A 15,066-nucleotide genomic window follows, 5' to 3' on the forward strand; every position below is an offset into this window, starting at 1 on the left:
AGGAAATTGACGGAATGTCCAAGTTAATAAACTTCGCATTTATTATTTTTCAAACACATCGGATGCAGTTTTTTTGAATTTACCATTCTGTAGATGAAATGACGATGGAAAAGAAGAATAGTGAAAGAATTTCCGTATTGCTCGATCAACAGTCATCTTTGCGTTCGAGGCTGCGTATGACGTTCGATAATGGCTCTGCAAACGTTTCCTGGCACCACGTCTGCAATCTGCCGCGAACCTGATAATATCGTCGCGCCCGGGCACGCACACTCATATTCGACAACAATAGAAGAGCCCTCATTCCTGGCGACAATCTGTAAAGCCCGGATGACGCGTGGGCAATGCAATTGTGCCTCGCCTAGACGAATGCACAATACAATACGCAAGGTAATCATTCTAATGGCGACAGACACGTATTTGCCTACTGAGAGAAAGCAGGAAGAGGACACGCGTAAAATAAAAATCGAATCGTATTTAGTCTCAAGGTTACAGATGGCTCATGATGAGTAGCCATCTTATCTTTTTCCATGCATGATAATTAATATCTATATTTTTTGTCGTTGATGATCTTTTTTATGTAGTCTTTTTTTATCATTCATGGTGTGCGCTTTTAAAAGAAAGCAGATAGAAGATATGAAATAATAGAAGATATGAAAGTCTTTAGAAATCAATGCAAATCATTGTCCAAATACATTCTGTTATTCGCTTTAGCACAAGATATGTCAATCACACTCATGATTGTACCACTTTAGCATACTAAAAGTAAATATTGTACCAAGATATCGATTCGATCTATTGTTGTTGCTACTACTGATTGCGCGAACAGATCGAGGCAAATATAACGCACGAGACCATAAACGGATGTGTTGAAATGGAGCAGCGCGACCCTCGAGCTGCATAGCTTGACTTGGGGCGAGGTGAGACGCAAGGTGCACTCTGGTGTCACTAACACGATGACTTAATGCTGATAAATCGACGAAACGTCACCTCAGCTTGCGGAGAATGTTTGGCGTGTCCTGTGCCCCGCCCGTAGGGTTGGCGGGAGCATTGGGGCCCCTTCGGGGAGATAACATGGGAGGGGCCCCTTCGGGATCCTCGAACGACCCTATAAAAGCGTAGTGAACACCGATTGATGGCAGCCACATCCACCTCAGCCATCGAGGCAAATTTTTTTAACATTGTACCTATCAATTAATTATTCTCCTTTTCGTCATGTGCTTCCTAGTCGCGATTCTTTTCGTAGCGGCTCTATCGGTAACAACCGCGGCGCCGTCAAGTTACTTGGGTCATGGTGCCGCGTTAGCTGGACCAATCTTGGGACCTGCAGTTCTTGCAGGTCCTATTAATGGACCGTCCGCACTCGCTGGTCCAATAGTTGGACCCGCGCGCATATCTGGAGCGGTTGATGGTGGTGCTATCGTTACTGGTGCTGTTGCTGGGCCGTCAGTCGTTTCGGGTAGCATCCCTGGACAAACGGCGATTGTCGGCTCAGCTCTTGGCTATGCGGCACCAGCCTTAGGATGGCCAGCTTATGGTAAGCCATTGATTTGTTATTATCAATAATAAACATTAGTGAGCTTTGAGACGTAAAATATTAATTTTTTATTGTTAAAAAGATTCTATTTTGAAAAATCTTAAAGAATTTTAAAATATAAGTTTGATGTATATGGTAGTAGTGCGTGTTAAAACATGATTTTAATAGTTACTGTCTGCGCATTCATATTTTTTATTTGGTTCTTGTGACGGTGAAAATTATGATAACATCCACGCGTGTATCATTTCAAAAACGACTCTAAGCTAACAGAAACACAGTTTGATGCAATAAGTATAAATTAAAAAAAAACGACCAAACCTTTGTAAGTACTGTCGTTTGACAAAATATAAAAGTATACGAACATGTGGCATTAATAATAGCAAAATTAATAACAATATTGGAAGACTGATTCCTTCTGATTCCTATCATTTAGTGTTTTTTAATTAAATTTAAAATAGTTGACAGCCTATTATAGATTTTATAGATATATTTTTTTTAACATTTTTTCTGCATTCAAATTGTCTATAAATAAATAAAGGTAGCCAAATCCTTACTCCGAGAAACAGCCCCAAGCGTGCATCTTTACCGTGTGTTTAACGATTCGCTGGATAAGTTTACTGGTGGTAGTATAAGATCGTTGAACGAAGGTATCGTTGATAGAAGGTACCTAAAAGGTGTTTCGTCCGTAAAGATTATTTTGCTCCAATCGCGATCCTTATTTCCTTTTGTCCAAGCGAATCGTGTTCCATATTTTTCCGTTAGCATATACTTCTTTATTTGTTGCATTAATTATAGTATTTATAAGTTTGTTAAAAAATTGTTTTGTTTTTTCCTTAAGTTTTGAAAAAGAGGTCAAAGAGGCTAATTCTTCAAGATATCCTCGTTCATGATCTTCTTCATAGTCTTCTTCATCCTCTTGATCAATTCCTCCATTTCCATTGGATGCTCCTTTTTCATATCCTCTTTGTACTGATCTTTTATTGAATGTATCTGCAAAGTAAATCAATACTATTGATTGATGCATTTTTTATTGTAAATATATATATATTTATTAGATATACATACGTCTTTCTATTGCTTGCTTATCTATTCTTAGAACTGTCATAGATTCAGCATAATGATGCACTAGCATCATTATTAGTAAGGAAAATACGACCTGAAATTTTTAACACAGATCGTAGTTCGAAGTACGAGGGCCAAAAAGTTTTTGAATTTAGCCTTATAATTTTCTGAATCTCACTTGCAACTTATTTAGCTTTGTCAAAAATATCGAAATACTTTCTTCCTCGATTTATTGAAAGAGGGGTATCAAGTATTAACTATATGAAAGAGAATATTTCGAAGGAGACAGAAATAAGTAAGAAAATTCCAAGAAATTATAAAAACAAAAGAACTGTTTTAATTTGTTTTAATAAATTTCGACATTGTTATACGTGCAGAAATTTTAACTACAGTTAAGACACAGAAAGTTAAGCCACAGTTACTGAAAAAATTTACAATATATTTTAAGGAAGCCATTGTTAAGGATTCTTTTCAGTATCTTTCCTAGATTTTCTGATATAAACCATAAGAAATAGAGAGAAATTATTATACATTAATATATGTTAAACATTCACATATTAAACATTTCGATTTTTTAAATATTTACCTGATGTATGTTACAAAGACTACTAGCTGAGAAACGAATATTTACTGTTGTATGTTATGCGTTTGCAAAATCTATATATAGTAATGATAACATATTGCGGAAGTATAATATAAATTATATTTAGTACAGAATTTTCGATATCTAAATTACTAGGACGTTATATATATGAGTAACTGCAAAGGCGAACAATTTTTATTTTAAATATACATTCTTCCGGTATGTATATGTGATCAAATAATAATTGTACAAAGTACAATCACCAAAAATATTTGATGAATATGTCATAGGCGTTTTCAGGGAGGGGATTTTGGAGATTCAAACCACCCTCGAAATTTTTTATTAATTATTTCATTTTGAGAGGATTCCGTTAGTGTACATCCCGATAGCACACAGCCACTCACATTGGTCTGTGCCTAATAATTTTTCACTAATTTACTGATGTGAATATTTTATTTTGAATTGCATTATATTAATTAGCAAGGTACTTTATCGAATTCCTTTCTTTCATTTTTAATTGTAAAAAACATACAAGTTTACTTTTGAATTTATATGAGCTGATATTTGCTGTTACATAAAGTATTTTTTCTTCTCGTCATAAGACTATATAAGTAATTTTTAATACTTCTGTTACTTCGAGCATACAATAACAATATTAAAGAATTGGATACTTTGCTTGTAGTATCTAACTGTATTATCCTTCTTTTAAAAAAAGTCTTTAAAAAAATAAATAATAGTTGCATGATGTACAAAACATAATATTTTTCCTCTTCAAAATGAGATACAAGAAGACATTAAAGCTGTAAAAATATACAAATGAAATTCATTTTTGTCATGAATTCATTAACGTCAAAAATTGTTAAAAAACGTCACAAAATGGTGCAGCGACAGCTTTTCAGTAATAGCAAAATTCCCTTCCTTTTTTAGTCCTCAATCCGGTTGACGCATGGTACACACCCCTGGGTTGATAAAAAAATCTTCTCTGAAAAAAATTTCACGGTACAACTATAAATATATTTATATATTGGTTGTCGTTTTTCTTTCTGATTCAATGTTATCAATTCTGAAATCTTTAAAGAATGGACAAAAATATGGGCAACAGTTTTGTTTGAAATATTACTTGTACTAACTCTCTAACACTACACAGAATTTCATCGTTGTAATGATAGTCATCTCGATCAGTCCAGAACTTCAAAATCAATCTGTCTGTAATCTCAGACATAATAGCGTAATTATGCTGCATATTTTAGGAAACTATATATTTCAGAACCTCTATTTGCATCTATTGTGTGCAGTTATTGTGATTACGTAAATTTTATTCTCTGTCGTCGTCGGACTAACAGTTGAGTTTTGCAACTTTACTCGGTTTATTTGTGAATTCCGTAGCTCTAGCTGGATTTGCAAGTCCTGTGATTTCGGTCGCGAAATCTGCCATTTACAGATTTCACGACCGTAATCTGTTTTGTTACACGTTTAATAACAATTGCTATGAAGATAATGGCTTTTGAGCCTCAAGTAATTCGAAGTATTTTTTTTAAGATATAGAAATTACTTTTATTGCCAATATGAATAATTAAAAATCTCAATACATTATTTGCTGCTGCTAAATTTGCGGGAGCGGTAATTGTTCCAGCAGCTATGATTGTTGATGAAATTATGGTCAAATTCATGTGACGATACAATTACATATAATAAATATATAGACTTATTTTTACAAATAAAAATCACATTTTTTTCTGTCTCAAATGATTATTGCTTAAATGTCAACTAAACATTTAGACAACATTCTTTCATTTACAGAAACCTAAATTTAGATTGTTTTATAAACAATTTTAACTTGTATTTTATTTTGCTTTATTTTTTGTTACTATTACAGATATATTACATTTGTCGAAATTCTTTACAAGTTTCTGAAAATTATATATAATTATATAAAATTACTATTTTATGACACAAATACGTTTTACTGATTATATTTATTAAATTTTTAAAAATAATATTTTGTCTCCAAAATATATATAATAGAATAATATAAATAAAATATATAGAATTTTGGAAATACAGTTTTATTTAATATTTAATTTAGACCACGCCTCTAATTTTCAAAATCAATGTGAATAAGATTTCAAAAATTATGAAGTATTGGTACGTGTCTGAAAGACGCTTATCAATACTTTACAGTCCCTGAATTTGTTTGCATCGATGGCTTTACGTTTTCGCTCGGAGTTCAAATTGGACAGGCCTGATTTAGACGAAACTTAATTGTATGTATAGTATACAAAAATAGTAGAATTTTTGTTTATTTGACACGTTCTAGAGAATTCAGTCTTTGAAAAAAATTTTTATTTGTAATTTCTTTTAAAAAAATTTGTTTTGTAATTTCTTGACTCAAAAATATTTCGTTATAACAATAAGAGATTTAATTTGGATTTCCTTTAACAAATTATTCAAATATATTTCAAATAATTATTTTAACAATAAAATTTATTTTTGTTTCCAAAAAATATATTATTTCAATCATAACCACAGAAATGGATCAAAATAATTATTTGTTTATTCCGAATTTGCCAATTTAAATATATAAAAATGTTTATTTACTGAATCATTACATTTATGTTTAGAATATTGAAAATGCACATATCCCTCTTATTTTGTACGTATTTCAAATGAATAAATTACAGTTTTTCATATTTCTTATACAGGTTCGTATGGAGCTGTACTCTCTGGTCCTGCTGCAGGTCCAGCGGCTCTCGCTGGACCTATCGCAGCTCCAGCTCTGATCACTGGACCATCCGGTAGCATTTCTGCTGGACACAGTGGATTAGGTAATATCGTTCGTGGATATGCACCTGGACACTGGTAATTCACGTCATCTGGCAACATGAACTAGGACCTCTGCAATTGATCTCTTAGACACACAATCTCAATCACGATCTGCATCACGATCTTCGTCATTCGGCGTATTATCCATCACTGTATTTCTTATATGTGTACATAACAAAGTTTCGTATATAACGTTACATTTAATAATAATAAATGCATGGCACTCCTGGAAATTTTTTGTCTGTTGCCTTTCCTACACGCATTTGTTATAGCTGGTTTATATGTAAATATATATGTCTTCAGTAAATCAAAATCTGTAGTGTCCCTAAAGGAAAATTTTCTTTTAATGTTAAAAAGAAAAAAATTATCAAGGAATAACGTCTTCTCGTACATTCTTGTTTTATATTTTACAATAAATAATATTAATATTGATTATAAATGAGCTGATGTTAAAGAAACGATATAATATTTTCCAATTGTTTTGAGAATTTATTATACGGCAATATTAGCAAACAAATAAAATTTGAGTGAGCAGGAGCCATTGTTTTGACATGTATAACATCTACTTAGGAACTAATAGAATTTGGCGCAGTCAGTCGACAACTTCTGTTTCGCAGTCATCCATTGCAGTCATCACTAATGCCAAGGTTTCTATTGCACGATGATACTCATCCTCCTTTGATAATTTTTAGAAATTGCTTCAACGCCATATCAATCAGTCGCGTATTTTATTTCATAAAGGACATAGGCGTTTGCGCGGATATCGAAGTATTTTTTTTCGACTTGCTAGTTCAATGCGCAGTTATGCTAGAATATTTTACGCATATTGGTTTTTTAATCTCCATTTTTAATCACGATCATTTTTAATCAGACAAATGCGAGACGCTGTATCATAATAATATCAGTACATCACCGTCTGCATGCTCGTATTTTGTATTGAATTTTTGTGGCTGCGAAAATAATGACGATATTCACGCTTCCACACACGTATTTCGAAGACGACTGTACGCTTATAGAAACAAAGTTTTGTGCAACAAATATAAATTCTTAAAAAGTAGACCAGATTAAAACCTTCGCTGCAATATGTTATTATATATAAAATAGAAAAGGTATGGGATCAAATATGTGATACTTCTTAGTACACATTAATTCTAATTTTCCGGTTCTTTATTCTACGATGAATCATTTGTCCCGGGTTAATTTTCATTATTTTAATAACAAATATACAAAAATTAGTAAGCTCTTCTTATATGTACTTGTAACATCTTAGAAAGTATTTGTAAGGTTATGTATTCAAAACATTGTAAATATTATAATTAATTTCTTAATGTTCCCCTTTTTTTTGAAGAAAAGAAATATGCAGGACACGTGATCTAATTGTGTCCTGCATGTTAATATTCATAAAATTGATAAGAATATTTTGTTGATGGACTGATTCCTTTTGACACCTTTTAACTTTTTAATTGATTTTAAAAAACTTACCGCATATTGTGGATTTTAGAATAAATAATAAATTGACTCTTCTAGAAGGCAATATTATTTTTTAATTATTTTTTTCGTATTGATTTATGACCGTAATGTTGGACTCTCTGATATGTATAGTCAAATATTTGCACACTTTGCTGTTTCATATTAAAGTAACAGTGCCATTAATTTTTTGCTCAGATTGGACAATGTATTATATTATAATACTACTGCAATAGCGATGACAAGCAATTTTTGTTTTAAATGTAGATTCGTCTGTGTGTAGATTCATCTGTATGTGATAAAATAATTGTACAATTTACGTAGAAAATTCAAGGAAAATAGATATAAGAAAATTTAATTTTCTTTATTGTCGATTAGAATACTTTTGTGTATCTAATCTTATAAATATTTCTGTATATCGGTTGTTGTTTCTCTTTTTGATTTAATAAAATCAATTCTAAATTTCTGAAGAAAGAATGAAAACAAAGAAAATAATTTTATATTAAATATTTTAACTATTCTCTTATGCTACATAAATTTTTGTCATCATTCTAATGATAGTCATTTCGATCAGTTCAACCTCACTCTGTTGGTTGAAATCTTGGACATAATGACGCAAATATGTTGGATATTTCAGAAAACGGCTGTTGCAAAACCTGTTGTACCTGCGGTTGCATCAATTTTACCCTCTGTCGCCGTCGTCGAACGTGCATCGAGTTCTGCGATTGTAATCGACTTGTAATTTCCGTAACTGCAATAGTTGGGTCCATTGCAGGACCCATAACTTGCTTCAGCAGCAGTGACTGAGTCACCTACAAATTCCGCGGCCGTAATCTGATTTGTTACAGATTTTGTGGTTCTTGTTACATATAACGACTTTTAATCTTAAGTAATTCGAATATTAAATTTTTTATAGTTTATAGAAATTATTTTTGTTGCTAATATGAATAAATAGTAATCTCAAAATATTATTACGTCGTGTATTGTAGTTGAGTCTGCGAGAGCGATCGTCGCACCAGCAGTTACGATTGTTAATGGAATTATAGTCAAATTCATCTGGCGATCAAAGTACGCATTCGTAATAAATATATAAACGACTCTTACAAATAATTAAATTTTTCTGTCTCAATCGATCATTTTAAGTTGTTGTATAAATTTACACAAAACATTTTTTGTATAATTATTTGTTTATTTCAAATTTGCCAATTTAAATATATAAGAAGTTTTCTTTAAAGAATCATTACATTTATGTTTAGAACATTGAAAATGCGCATGTCCCTTATTTTGTGTGTATTTCAAATAAAGAAATTATATTCTTTATATTTCTTATACTACTATACATTCAGCGGCTCTCGTTGAATCTATCACAACTCCAATTCTGATCGCTGGCCCATTCGACAGCATTGCTGCGGTGGATATGCATGAATGATATTATCCATCATATTCTGTACACTGGTAATTCACGTCATCTGACTACATGAACTAAAGACCTCTGAAAATGATATCTTAGACACACATCTCGATTACGATCTCCATCATGATCTTTGTCATACAGCATATTTCTCATTATTATATTTCTTATATATGTGTACGTAACAAAAAGTTTCGTATAATATAACATTACATATAATAACAATAAACGTATTACACTTTTGGAACGGAATTTTTTGCTTGTTGCCTCTTCCTACAGCTCGTTTATATATAAATATATATGATACGTCCACGGTAAATTAAAATATAGTACTCCTAAAGGAAAATTTTTTTTCTAACGTTAAAAAGAAAAATGTTTATCAAGAAATTAACATTTTCTCATACATTCTCGATAAATTTAACATCTTACTATAAATTATATTAAAATTGATTAAAAACGAGTTAATGTTAAAGAAACAAGAATTTTTAGTTATGTTGACAGTTTATTATGCACCATAGGATTGTCAAACGAATAACATTTGAGTAGTCAAGAGCTATTATTTTAACATTTATAATACATTTTAAGAGCTAATAGAGTTTGACTCGGCCAGTCAACGACCTCTATTTCGCAATCCATTGTATCACCATTGATACCGAGGTCTCTATTGCGCGATGATACCTGTCCATCTCCTCCGGTAATCGTCGGAAATTGCCTCAATGCCATACCAATTACTCTCTCTAAAGGGAATAGGCGTTCGCGCAAATATTGAAGGATTTTTTTCCGTCTTGTTAGCTCAATGCGCATTTGTTTTGTGACATTTTACGCATTCCTGTCCTTTAATCTCTATTTTTAACCACATTCAGACGAAGGCAAGACGCCGTCTTATATAATATTACCAGCGCATTATCATCTGTATGCTCGTATTTAGTTCTTTTGTATTTAGTTCTTATGGCCGCGAAAGTTATGACAATGTTCATCACTATTTCAGAGGCGCACAGATTATTATTTCAGAGACGACTCTTCGCATACAGAAATATGGTTTTGTACAACAAATATAAATTCTTTAAAAACTGATCATAAGCTGTCTTATGTCAATACAGAAAGAGTATCATGTGATACTAATAATAGTAAAATAAATAATAATGTATCGTTGACTGATTCCTTTTGAAATTATTTAGTGTTTCTTAATTGAAATTGCTTAGTGTTTTTAATTTCTTATTTAAAATAGTTTACAGCGTACTGTATATTTTACAAATGAATAGTATAACATTGATCCTTTTTAGAAGACATTGTTATTTTTTAATAATTTTTATTATACTGATGTATGAATAAATATTGGACCTATTGGACTTATAATCGAATGTTGTATTTGCACTATTTTATGAAGAGACGATATCACTAATTTTTTCTGGGTTGAATAATGTATTGTAGTATCACTGCACGAAGAATATATCATTGAGATAAGTTTGGAATATCAAGCTTAAAGACATCTTGAAAAATACGCTTGGACTAATCTTAGTAATATTGATTTTTTTCGCGATTCTATATTATCTGCTTTAATATTAAATATATATATATTAATGATTATATAATTCTTGAGCATTTTTTTATGATCTATAGTTTATATGTTATAATTTAATTGTAATAATAATAAGATTTTTAAGATTAAATTTGTGAGAGATGATTAATGTTTCAGATAGATGCGTTGAAAGTCTGATAGTAATGGCGCGCAATCATATTTATGAGATAAATCTATTTAAAGAACACATATATATATATTAGCTCAACATCTAACTTTGACCATCAAGTGGCGCTTCTCATATTTAGATGAATTAATCATAATAATTAGTTTTATTATGTAAAACGAAATAAAATTAAGAAAAATATTTTGCTGCTAAATCTTTTATTTTATTTTTACAATTAGGTCGTTATTAATTTTTTTTTAAATTATTTAATTATAAGTGCATTTATATTATAAATAATCATATTTTATTTAGTGAAAGATTAATGCTTATTTTAATATTTATAGTATTTCATTAAAGAAAGATATAGATTAGAAACAAAAATAATATTTTCTTAGTTAGTTTATATTCCAAATTAGAATATAAGCTTTCTAATAATTATTTATCAAGGACTTATATATTTCTTTAGTTGTCATTTGGAAAGGCGGGTTCTTCTGGTTCTTTTCTTCTGGTTCTTATATTGTACCAGTTGGTGTCTATTTGCTCTTTAAATCATTCTTTAAATCATCTTTATCTCCTTTATCCTTTCCGTCATTTTTTACATTTGGTTTTTCTGTATTACCTGACTCACATTGTGTATCTGGTTCCATTTTTTTATGTTTTATTTCTTCATTTGACTTTGATGAGCTACATTCTGAACTTTTTCCTGAATCTTCTGGTTTTGGAGTTGATTTAATTGGATTTTTTAAACCTACAAAATAAATCAATATTAGTAATTGATATACTTTCTATTGTAAGTATACAGGATATCCTTAAATTGGAAGATAATATTATTGTAACGCGAAACTTTGTGAAAAATTAGATAATAAAAACATAAGCTATTTTTTCCGTCAAGATAATAAAAACATAAGCCATTTTATTCGTCAAGCAGTCTTTTTATGTATAACCGTTTAAAATTTTATTAATCATAAGTTAAAAAGTTTGCCCATGTGACGTTTATGATTAGTCAAACTTTAAACATTTATATTTAAAAAACTGCTTTTCGGAAAAAGTGACTTATACTTTTGTTACTTAATTGTTCATGAAGTTTAACATTTCCCTCGAATTTTGGGATACTCTGTAGATGTATATTTAATAGATATCATAGAGATATACTTTTTTTTATCTCGTCAATCTCATCTTGTGATGAAACTGTCATAGATTCAGCATAATGAAGCGCTAACATCACTATTAGTAAGGAAAATACGACCTGAAATTTTTAACACACAGCATATTTATTTCAAAAGTGTGATTTTGTTTAAAAAGTTTGTGAATTTAGCCTTTATAATTTTCTGAGGCGTATATTTACAAGGTGCGTCCCAAAATTTTCCCAACTTTTGAAATAAAACAACAACGGTTTACTTTTTTTTTCAAATTCAAATTGTTTATTCAAAGTAGTCCCCGTCGGACTCAATACAACGTTTGGCACGATCTAAAAGCATTTCAAATGAGTATTTTATGTCGTTCAAAGGTACGTCCTTCAGAATAGTGGTACAAGCCCTTTGGATGTCTTCTACGTCCACATACCGCTTTCCTTTCATGGACAAATGCATTTTGCCGAATAGGTAGAAGTCACAAGGTGCCATATCAGGCGAATACGGGGAATGGTTGATTGTTAAAATGTGATTTTTAGTCAAAAAATCAGTGACAAGTGTCGAACGGTGAGATGGCGCATTATCGTGTAACAAGCGCCAACTTCCTCCTTCGCGATATTCTGGCCGAATACGACGAATGCGGTGCACCAAACGCTTCAAAACGCTTACATAGAATATAGCATTAACTGTTTGGCCTGCTGGAACGAATTCTTTGTGCACAATACCCTTGGAATCATAAAAACTTCGATGGAATTTTCGTTAATTGTCGATTTTGGGCGACCTGTATGTGCGTCGTCATTTATGTCCTCACGACCGTTCTTGAATCGCGTATACCACTCATAAACACTGGCACGGGCTACACAATTATCACCATAAACTTGTTTCATCAAATTATGGGTTTCGGTAAATGTTTTACCAAGTTTAAAACAAAACTTAATATTGGCTCTTTGTTCGAAGTTCATTCTCGTACCGATGTATACAACATACTGACACTTGAGACGCCATAACTTCGTTTCCACTGAACCAAATGTCATGAAATTTTTACTGGAAGTCAGCTAGGGATGTACCTTTCAAACGCGCAATCGAACACACGGATGGCGCCACCCGACCTATCCCTATTGAAAAAGTTCGGAAAATTTTGGGACGCACCTTGTATAATTTAGTTAATCTTGTCGAAAATGCTCTTTGAAATGCTCTTCTCTCCTCCTCGATTAAAAGAGAGATATCGACTAAAAAGGAGAATATTTCGAAGGAGACAAAAATTAATTGTGTGTGTGTGTGTGTGTGTGTGTGTGTGTAAAGAAACTCTAAAAAATTATAAATATTCAAAAACTTTTTCAATTGACCTCGACGTTATTAATGTACAAAAATTGTAAGCGATAGTTAAACAACCATTACTGAATAAAACTTACGTATTTTAAGGAAGCCATCGTTATGGATTTCTTCAGTATCTCTTTCCTTGATATTCTAATAAAAACTATGAGAAATAGAGCAAAATTGTAATACATTATTATGTATTAAACATTTACGCGTAAACTATTGGTATAATATATTTTCAAAAATATTTACCCAATATATTCTAAGAGGATTGTAAGAAGGTAGCTCTGAAGTGTAAATAGGGATATTTACTATTGTATGGTACTCAGTTGCAAGAACTATATATACTCATGTTAACTTATTATCTATATCTTATGTAAGAGAATAACAGAGTAAATAAAAATAAATACAGAATATTCGATATCTAAATTACTAGAAAATTATATACAGAGTCACTGCAACAGCGATAACTAAATATATATTCTTCTGTGTGTGTACATGTGTGATTAAATAATTATATAATGTACGTAGGAAATTTAAGGATAAATAAAGAAAGTCTAATCTAATCTTTTCTTTATTGTTAAAAATATCTGATGAATATATCTCTACGTATTAATTGTTGTTTCTCCTTTTGATTTAATATTATTAAATATTATTTAATATTATTTAATATTATCAATTTTGAAATCTTTGTAAGAATGAACGAAAATATAGGCAACAATTTCATATTAAATATTATGTATTTTAACTATCCTCTTATTCTACACAGATTTTCGGCACTATTGTTATGATAATCATTTCGATTAATTTAGAATTTCAACGTTACTCTGTCGTTTGAAATTTCGGACATAACGTGATTGGATATTTTAGAAAATCGTATAGCCATTGTGGAACTTGTTTCACTGTGGCTGTTGTGGATGCATCAATTTTATTTACTGTCACTGTACTCGTATCAAGTACTGCGATTGTAATCATTTTGGTTGTGAAGCCCATAGCTGTGTTGGATCCATTGTAAGTGGACCTGCTTCAGTAATAGTTGGGCCATCATAGATTCTACAATCTAACTCGTTACAGGTTTTGCAATAGTTATGTCGTAAATAACGATTTTTGAATTTTGATATTTTGAAATATTAAATTTCTTATAGAAAACAGAAGTTATTTTTATTATAAATATGAATAAATAAAAATCTCAAAATGTTATTTAATTCAAATGGCTGAATTTGCCGAAGTGGTCAAATGGAATTGTTGGGATGTCGTATATATATATATATATTATTTCACCCAAAATTATTATTAAACAATTACTAATTTTTAATTTGATCTTTATAACATACATCACTCTCGGACGATTTATGACTTATTGAAAAGAAATTATAACATTTTTATGAATTTATGCAAAATTGATTTTATGATAAAATATTTTTATCATAAGATAAATGCAGATGTGACAATTTAATAATTGATTAAATAAAAAATAAATTAAAGCATATATGACTATGAGTCACAATAGCGAATTATACAATTTTAGGCAAATATTCCAAATATATTTGAAAGCGGACAAGGTAGAATATTTTGTTATATAACATTGAGTTATGACTCAACGTTATATAACAAAATATTCCATGCAGAATGGTAAAGCGCTATGCCGATCATTATTGGGACTAATAATTGGACACGCGTTCGTATTGTCAGCAAATAAAATGCACTGTGTTGCACCTATCTTTATCATCATTGTGGTTAATTGCCTGCATTTAACCACTATTTAACCAGTCGCTTATCGTTTGGCGGTGACTATTTTGTATGCGCACTGCAATTATTACTATCTACAGTTACAAACGATTGCCTTTGTCTGATGTCAAGTTCAAAATAAGACTACAACAGAGCTAGCCTGCAAAAAACTTGTTCTAACATTAATTGTTTTTTTAATATCTTTTTGCTTGCTGAGTACAAATTTATTTTTCAAATTTGGCTATCATGTCAATTTTCGAAACTAACATCAAAGAGCAAAAAACGATAATTTTGAGTTCTTATGTAGCATCGATAACAAATTTTTT

General features: G+C 30.8%; 3 protein-coding genes across 3 annotated transcripts; 1 reads left to right on the top strand and 2 right to left on the bottom strand.

Moving 5' to 3' along the window:
- The first annotated feature begins 1,104 nt into the window (after positions 1–1,104).
- LOC105150459 (uncharacterized) lies at positions 1,105–6,235 on the top strand. The gene is made up of 2 exons (XM_011063575.2): positions 1,105–1,534; positions 5,882–6,235. The coding sequence occupies exons 1-2, from the start codon at positions 1,213–1,215 to the stop codon at positions 6,040–6,042; spliced, it is 483 nt and encodes a 160-aa protein (XP_011061877.1). The 5' UTR covers positions 1,105–1,212; the 3' UTR covers positions 6,043–6,235.
- LOC147907387 (uncharacterized) lies at positions 1,973–2,940 on the bottom strand. Its single transcript, XM_087413561.1, has 2 exons — positions 2,600–2,940; positions 1,973–2,524 (listed from the first exon to the last, which is right to left on the bottom strand). Exons 1-2 carry the CDS (start codon positions 2,667–2,669, stop codon positions 2,250–2,252), a joined length of 345 nt encoding a protein of 114 aa, XP_087269687.1. The 5' UTR covers positions 2,670–2,940; the 3' UTR covers positions 1,973–2,249.
- Positions 6,236–10,766: 4,531 nt separating the features above from the next.
- LOC105150458 (uncharacterized) lies at positions 10,767–13,371 on the bottom strand. Its single transcript, XM_011063574.2, has 4 exons — positions 13,265–13,371; positions 13,108–13,172; positions 11,718–11,811; positions 10,767–11,313 (listed from the first exon to the last, which is right to left on the bottom strand). The coding sequence occupies exons 2-4, from the start codon at positions 13,123–13,125 to the stop codon at positions 11,099–11,101; spliced, it is 327 nt and encodes a 108-aa protein (XP_011061876.1). The 5' UTR covers positions 13,126–13,172; positions 13,265–13,371; the 3' UTR covers positions 10,767–11,098.
- Positions 13,372–15,066: the final 1,695 nt, after the last annotated feature.

The sequence above is a fragment of the Acromyrmex echinatior genome, chromosome 14 (assembly GCF_024713525.1).
Source record: "Acromyrmex echinatior isolate Ae372 chromosome 14, ASM2471352v2, whole genome shotgun sequence".
NCBI classification, from domain to species: domain Eukaryota; kingdom Metazoa; phylum Arthropoda; class Insecta; order Hymenoptera; family Formicidae; genus Acromyrmex; species Acromyrmex echinatior.